Source organism: Pteropus alecto, unplaced genomic scaffold, assembly GCF_000325575.1.
Source record: "Pteropus alecto unplaced genomic scaffold, ASM32557v1 scaffold39, whole genome shotgun sequence".
Taxonomy (NCBI): Eukaryota; Metazoa; Chordata; class Mammalia; order Chiroptera; family Pteropodidae; genus Pteropus; species Pteropus alecto.
Window position 1 is genome coordinate 13295517 of NW_006443568.1, and position 8654 is coordinate 13304170.

An 8654-nucleotide genomic window follows, 5' to 3' on the forward strand; every position below is an offset into this window, starting at 1 on the left:
CTGCAGGCCCTGGCCCAGCGCCTGTCGCACCGCCATGGTAGCGCCGCGGCCCGGTCCCCCAGCCGCCAAAGGCGTCGGGGACGCGGGTCACAACAACAAACTTCGGGGGCGGTGCCTCTGCGCAGGCGCGGGAGCTGATGGGCGGGCTCTCCGACCTGGCCGTTCCCCAGCTGGGCGCGCGAGGGCGCTGTGCGCGCACTTGGCGGTGGGTAGTTTCTAGCCGTTTTGCACTTCGCAGCCAGGCAGGACTTCAGGACTTTACATCGCTGGTCCTGGGCAAAATCGAGAAACTGAGAAGAGAAACTAATATTTATTGAATATCATTCACCGTACTAGAGTCTTTACAACTGTTAATTTATTTAATATTCTCACCAATGAGATAGGAATATCATTTTTATAGGTAGGAAAACAGGTATAGAAAAGGCAGTGACAATCAGAGGTCACATACAGTAAGTGTCAGCTGAGTTTAAAGTTCACTTGCCATGACTATCGAGTCTTTATCCTCCTCAATGCCTGTAGGCTCCTCTCTACAAGGCCACAGCCTCTGCTCGCTTCTTAGGATCCCAAGGGAAATCTCACCCAAAGGCCACATCTTTCAGATGAGTGATCTGCGTCCTGGAGACATGGAGGGACCTGCCTAAAGTCACACAGCTCGTTAGTGGCAGAGTCCTGTTACCCAAACCCGCTGTTAGAAATGGCTGGTAAAAGGACTCATACCTAGTGATTTCTTTTTCTTTTCTTGTCTTTTTTTTTTTTTTTTTTAAGTGGGAATCTTCAAATATATATAAAAATAGAATGGTATAGTGAACCTGATGTACTCATTAACCAGCTTCAAAAATTATCAACAAATAGTCATATTACTCACTTATACTGTTAAAGAAAAGCTCCACAGGCCCAAAATGGTGTCACTCACGCTAAAAGCCCATGTTACCAATCCCTGATCTAATTGCAGTTTCGGCCTCTCCCAGAAACAATCAATATGGCATTTTTCTGGTCAAGACCCAGTACAGTAATCTGTCACATAGGCCCCCTCCATAGAGGTAATCTACATAATAAAAATCCTTTCCCTTCTCATAGAAGAAATGTCCCTGCCCCAAAATAATCCTTTCTTTTCTTTCATTTATAGCTCCCTTGCCCCACTTTGCTTCCTGTAAAAACTTTCTATTTTGTACAACTTTTGGGAGCACCCTTCTAATTGCTAGATAGGATCCGCCTGATTCAAGGATCAATAAATAAAGTCAATTAGATCTTCAAATTTACTCCATTGAATTTTGTTTTTTAACAATACATTTCAAAAAACAATACCTTTCTACTACCCCCTGGTACTTTAAAGCAAATCCCAGACATCACATTATTTCATTTATAAATACTTCAGTTTCTAGTATCTATCTCTAAGAGAGAAGAACTATTTTAAAAAACTTATCATCCCTGAAAAGATCAACATTAATTCCATAATATTTACTATCTAATTGATACTCGGTTTCATATTTCTTCCTCCTTAAATACGAAGTCAAGGGACATGTAGATGTTAGCTGCTGCTGGAGGGAGTCTTCAATCATCTGACGAGTTCTGGCCTCTCAGGCTTTCTTGGTCATGGGGTGGACCCCTCGCTAGGGACATGCAGACAACTGATTTGACAGTGTGTGTGTGTGTGTGTGTGTGTATGCACTGATTGCTCTTATGGGTAGAAATTGCAGGGCCTTTGTGATAGCCAATCATATTTATTTGGGAGAGATGTAAATAGATAAATAGATGAATTTCTTTCCAATTTATTTATAGATGTGGATGAAAAATGGTCCACTTACTAAATCTGACAAACATAGGGAGGTGCCTTACAAACTCAGAGGCTGTAAGTAACCATATACGATGGTCTGAACATAAAAATTCCTAACTAAAAGTGAGTCATGGCTGGTACTAATGTCACAGGCCTGTAGCTTCCTTGACAAAGGTCAATTTTCACTTTAAGCGAGCCTGTCTATTGTCTTTTTTTGCAACTAACATACCTTTGAAATGTCAGAGTAATCTTTACCAGACCCCTCAGGGCACAACCACTGCACCAGAGCAGGAGGCCACAGACCCCCTCATTGTTATCTTGTTCCCCAAATAACATCTCTACTGCTGTAAATGTTAATTATTAAGTCCTGTACCCACCAATGTAAAAAAAGTATGTGTCTCTTCCTTTTGCTTTTTATCAAATTCCAGAGATTTCTCCATTTTCCTTTCTCCTACCCCCTTAATCTACCACCAATGGATTTCATGTAACGCTCCTTACGTCTCCTCTGATTCTAATGTATAAAACAAGCTGCCACATTGCCATTCTTCGGAGCATTTTCTCAATCTGTTGAGATTTTGCTTCCCGGCTATTGTCGTCAGTTTGGCTCTGATAAACTCATAAAAATTCTCTACAGGTTTGGATGTTTCATATGTTGACACACAGAGGCCCAAGGAAATCAGATATTGTCTTTAATTTTTCTGATTCAAAATTATAATTTAAGTTGCTCTGTTGAAATTATCCTTTGGAAAATGATAAGGAAGAGAGGGTCAGAGAAACTTCATAGTCCAGTGACTACAGGCTCACCCATGGAATTTTAGTTGGGGCAAAGGTCTATTTAAAATTTAAATCTACTCATCAGCTATATATCATTATCAGTACAACTCTTTAACGTTTACTGAGAGGGAACAGGGGTTTTCTGAGATCTTTAGTTTTAACTACAAGGATTTTCCTTACTCTCCTTGGAATGTAACATTTTACCTTGAGGTTCGTGATGAGACTACACAGCTGGTAAGACATATTCACTAAAGGAACATCGTATTGGTTGTTTTGAGTTAAAGAGTGCATTTGTTACCAGCCTTAGGATTTAGTCCCCTAAGCCAGACCTGTGATGCTTAACCCACCCACCTGCAGAAAGGAAATCTCTAATAGATGTCAATTAGCCCTTCATTGCAGGCTGTGTAGTTTCTTGTTCAACAGAGAGCACTGTACTTCCAGTCAAGATGGTGCTGGACTGGGTTCACTTCTCTTTCTGGAGAAAAATCTAAGTTGCTTTGACAGATCTAAACAAAGCACAGCATGAAGCTGGATTCTTCACCAGCTGTCTGGATAAACAGGACAAGCAAGTGGATTTCTTTCTGCACAGAAACGCTTCCAGTAGGAATTTCAGGGGTTCCGTGTTCTCCTTCCTCAGGGCAGAAGTATAACCTTATCATGGAGGAGCACCGGGTACCTATCTTAGGGATCATGGCCCTGATTCCTTTTGTCTCTCTGTTCTCGTAGAAAGAAAATTCTTTCCATGGTGGCACCAAGTCTCAGGTCTCAGGGGATGGTCCTCAGGTTCTCCCATGACATCTTCTGTTTCTTTAGAGGCATCCCAAGGAGGGGAAGTCGGGGAAATGATATATGGTTTTCTGCTAGGATATGTTTATACTGCAGACTTACTATTCTGCCGGAGAATCTCACATTCTCAGAACACTATTAAACATCACTATGTACCAAGCAGGTGTCGATGGGCTCAGCCACAAGAATTAGAGAGTAGAGGGTGATTGTTGGAAAGACCACAGGGGTTTTTTCTGCCGTACATTCTGCTCTGTGGGCGCCCTTCTGTCTTCATTGTACCCTCTTCCTTCCAGGCAGCAAGACTATGTAGTTTGGTGGAGTACATAATATTTCTAAGAAGCATCATTTAACCTTCCCCCAAAGGACACGGGGGCGGGGGGACATGATGCTAATGTTAAAAATGGAAAAAGACAAGACAAGACCAAAAAAAAATATCGAGGGCTATTTGACCTTTCTGTTTTTCTGGATGGTGTCCTCTGGCACCATTCCAATGCTCTTTGTCTCCTCTTGGCAGGAGACAGACAAATTTTCCCGGGGCAGCAACATCCTTTATCCACAGCCCATTTCAGAAATGCTATCTCTAAATTGCCAGCAGAGGTGGAAGGAGTTTTTGCTAAAATTGTCGACAGAGCAAAGCTGTTGGCAGATCAAAATCCAGCCACTTGAAACTCCTGGGCTGTAGTTTTTGGAGGTTAGAATCAGACAAAGGTGGGCAGAGAGTGAGATTTCACTGGGAAGAGGTGCCTGGACAAAATGGATGAAAACATGGCAGTGGTGGTTTGGGGAAATGTTGTGTTGTTGAAAAATTCAGACAATCTGTGGCTCGTGCAGTCCAATAAATCTGCTGCCCTGCAGTGATTATTCAAAGTAAAAATATGGCTATGTCACCTGCTGTATAAAGTCCTTTATAGGCTCTCTGTTCCTGCCCACTGACCTCAGGAAAAACCTAAGCTCCTTAGTTTGGCACAGAACATCCTTCACTATGTGGCCCTAGCATCTTTCTCATTGTCCCCTTTCCTTACCTGTACGGTCCAGCAATACTGAATTACTTGCAGTTGTCCCAAGCATCATGCTGATCCCCCTGTTGGCTTAATTGATTTATCTCTTGAAAGAATCCCCATTCATAACTGAGGTCACCTCCTCCAGGAAGCCTTCTTTGACTTTTCCTAGACTGGACTAGATGCCTTTTCTCTGTCTTTCCCTCTAAACTGTGAGTTCTGTAAGGACAGGAATGGTGATTTTTAACCTTAGATCTCCTAGCTGCCAGCAGAGGGCCTCCTAGATCTCCAGTGCATGTTTGAGAGCCGTCTGGGACCACATACCCTCAGTGGGCAGGCTCATTCCCACAGGGGAAGAGAGGAAGGGGCTGGGCTATTATTTTAAACCCCCAATTACGTGTCTCACTCCTCCTTCCCAGCAGGACCGTAGGAATATCAAAAAGCTCACTTCCTACTCTCAACAGAATCACCTCCTTCATTTGTGCTCTAGAATCTATACTACATTATTGATAAATGAATTTCCTTTCTGTGGCTTCTTTTTATTCCCTTTCTTTTTTTTTGTAATTAAAAATTCCTTTCAATAAAAGTAATATGTACACATGATTTAAAAAACACTAACTATAGATAGATGATAGATAGTTGATAGATAAGATAGATAGATGATAGATTGGCTCATCACGAAAAGCGACAACCTCTTGTTCTTTTTCTAAGCCCAGAGGCAAAAATATTTTACTTTTTAAGCTACTTCTTCTATGATTTCCTTCAGATCTCTAATATCTCTTGATTTAGTAGACTGAGCTTTAAGGCACAAAGCTGACTTACCACCACCCCTCCCTCCCCCAACCTGGAACTAATGGCTGCCTTTGAAAATAAGGTCATCTCCTTAAAGGACTAATCCGACCTCCTTCTTCTGGTCCTCCTAACACCCTTACCTACATTTCTGGGTTTTTTTTGTTTGTTTTTTTACTTTTTCTTGTCCGTGTGCGTTTTCAATATCTACTTCTTTAGAAGGCCTGCCCCCTGCATTCCCTTGACTATGGGTGGGACCTTAGTGACTTGCTTCTAAGCAATAGAATTTGTTCAAAGTGATGGACTGTCACCTTCATGGTTAGGTTACGAAGGAAAGACTCTGGCTTCTGTCTTGCTCGCCCTCTCTCACTCTCTTGCTCATTCCTTTGGAGAGAAGCCAGCTGCTGTATTGTAAACTGCCCCGTGGAAAGGCGCAGGTAGCAAAAACTGTAGCGTGATGGCAGTGCCCCACGGGAACTGAATCCTGCAAAAACCATCCGAGTGAGCTTCGAAGTGGATCCTTCTCCAGCCGAGCTTTTGGATGAGACAGCAGTGCCAGCTGACACCTTGCCTGCAGCCTTGTATGAGACCTTGAGCCAGACGACCCAGCTTTGCTCAGATCCCTGACCTACAGAAACCGCGAGATAATAAATTTTTGTTGTCCCAAGCTGCTAAACTTTGGCATAATTTGTTATACAGCAATAGATAACTAATGCAATCATTACACCATATTTTTTTTTCTGTTCAGTCATCGCGTTTTTAATCCCCCCCGCTTCTCCTTTTCCTTCTTATACCCTCAAAAACTAACAGACTGCATGTTTCTTCCGTGCCTGTTTCTGTGCTCATTTAATCATGTACAAAATATTATGTGTGCATGAGACTTTTTAGGCCATTCCGTTATTTTTTCTTGAACAGCATCTTCTGGCTTCATTTCGGACACAGCACCCAAAATACCGCTAGTGTCTGTCAATTACAGTCATGCCCTCCTCTCTGCCAAAAGGAAATCATCAAGAATCTTGAGATTCAGCTGGCGAGAGCAGCAGAAATACATATACGTATTTCTATTTATTTCCACGGGAATCTGGGACTCGGGTTGAGGGTCCTGAAAAACACAGACAGCTCTGAAGAGTGAAGCGTGTGCTGCTCTGAAATCACATGTCCTCGGAGGAGCAGGATTGCAAAGTGACAGTGCTTTTATTCTAAGCAAACATCCCAGCCTCTCTCCAGCCAAATGAGTGTTGCTCTTCCAAGCAGACGTTTTGCAAATAATTTCTGCAATCCTTCTTTGCGAATTGCCTTCCCCAGTCCGTTTCCACGAGGTATAAGAACACTGGGTTTAGTCTTTTTAGGCAGCCCTCCTTCTTTGCCCACCTCCCCCAGCCCCGTTCTCTGATCTTCTCCTGCCCTGGCTAGACCATCCCCTCCTCAGGGCTGCCTTGCCCATTCTCATGCAAGCTCCTCTCCTCCTGCTACTCGCTCCCAGAGCACTTTCTTCCGCTTGAGTGACACTTGTCCTGAAGTCTAGAATCATTTAGATCTCATTTCCCACAGGTGAGGGCAGGAATTATCTTATTCACTGCTGCATCCCCAGGGTTCGACCCCAGGCCTAGAGCATGTGGGTACTCTATAAATCATTGTTAAATGAATGAATAGATTGGCTGTAAAAGACTGCTACCTGTTTGCAAAAATCAAATCCACCCTCAAAGGACCAAAATTTGTCACCCTTAGTAAAAGTTACAGCTGATATGTATCAAGAGCTTACTGAGGGTCCAACAGGGGGCTCTTAACAGTGCATTATTTCATTCAATCCGCACAGCAATTTTATGGGGGTAGATACCATCATCCCTGTTTTACAGAGGAGGACATTAGGTCTCAGAGTAATGAAATCACTTGCCCAAAGCCACACAGTTTGGTGACTGTCCAACACCAAAGTTCAAACCTTTAAGCATTATGTGATACCATTTTTTCCTTGTTAAATTAAAAAAAAAAGTTTTAGAAATTAAAAAAATACAGATATGTACAAAGAAAAAAATCACCAATCCAGATCCCCATCAAGCAGAATTTCAACTGACGCTAACATCTTGGCCTATTTAATTTCAGCATTCTCTCCTTTTTTTCTTGTCTCCACTCACCCAGTGTTGAGAACATTTAGGAGAATGTGCTGAAGAGCCCAAAGCCATTTCCAAAGTCAGAGTGGAGTGTTGCATCATGCAGTGATGTTGGAACTACTTTCCTGTCTCCCAAGATGGCAGCAGGTGGGTCTGTGCTGTGGAGCAGCCGGTCTCACCTGATAGCAACACCTGCAGATGCTCTGGATCTGAGTGGAAAGAACTCTCAGGGAATGGGGATACTTACTGTGCTCCCAGCAACTTGCTTGCCTAGGAAAGAGGAAGCCTATGCTCTATTCTTACCCGAGCTGGAGGCTGGCCCTAAGGCCAACTCCTCCAGGGAGGAAACCCAGATCTGTCACCCCCTTTTTAAAGGGCCTGTCTGGCCTCTTTCCTTATTGAGTTCTCACCTTCTTAATTGTGTGTGTGTGTGTTTCAATCAGTGCACCAATGAAACAGAGAGTCCCCTCCCTGGCCCCCCTCACACCCCAGAAGGTGGCACGGCCCCCACTTTGCCCACCTTGCATTTGGAACCCGCCTGGATCAGTGTGTTTTTAAGTTCATTACAGCTGTTTACAGCTCTCTCTCCCTGCCAGACTTAAAGTTCCTCAAGGGCAGAGATTATTTCTTACACATTTTTCTCTCTGCCATAAAATGACACTCAGGTAAATAAAGGCAGTCAGACATCAGCTGTGGGAGAGTGGAAAAAACACTTGGAATCAGACAGACCTGGTTCAAATTCCAGGCTGCCACATATTAGCTGTGTAACTTTGGGCAAGTGACTCAACTTCTCTGAGCTTCGATTTGCTGATTGGTAAAGTGAGGGCAATATGCTCTGTGCTTGATAAGTGAGGACTCATTGGGTTCATACATGTTAAACACCTTGGCATAGCGCATGGCAAAAAGCATGCACTGTCTCTAGACCTTGGTGGAGTTATAGGACCTGGATTCCGGTCTGAGCTTTGCCATAGTCCTAGTGCAAGTTATCTAACCTCTCAGAAACCCAGTACCCTCATCTATAAGAAGGGAGAGCCCAAAACAGATGCTAGAAATGGCCACTGGCAGTCACATCCAGCCCCAGGAGACCTCTCATCTAGATAACGCAGGAGTAAGTAGACTAAAACTTTCTCTCTCCACACTGATGGGTCCACAGTGCTCAGGGCCCATTTTCTCTCCCAGCGGAAAGCATCCAGGGCTTTCTACAAAGACAAATCACCTGTCCTTCCTAGAAGCTGTGAGCAACGATAGAGACAAAGCAGAACGTGCTCTACTCAGTCAGGATGTTCAATGATGTTTACAATCGGAAAAGTCGCTCAGAACAGGAGAGAACCTCGGGAAGGCTAATGGGGAAGCAGTCCAGACTTGGCTGGAATTTTAAAGGGGCCCGCAGGGAGGAAAGGGAAGACAAGGTGGGTTGCAAGGAAG

General features: G+C 43.7%; 1 protein-coding gene across 1 annotated transcript in view; it reads right to left on the minus strand.

Moving 5' to 3' along the window:
• PINK1 (PTEN induced putative kinase 1) overlaps window positions 1-36 on the minus strand; it is a 13329-nt gene extending 13293 nt beyond the window's left edge. The window contains exon 1 of the mRNA XM_006924549.3: window positions 31-36. Coding sequence (XP_006924611.1) covers window positions 31-36 — 6 coding nt within the window. The remainder of the gene's footprint in view (window positions 1-30) is intronic.
• Between the last annotated feature and the right edge of the window lie 8618 nt (window positions 37-8654).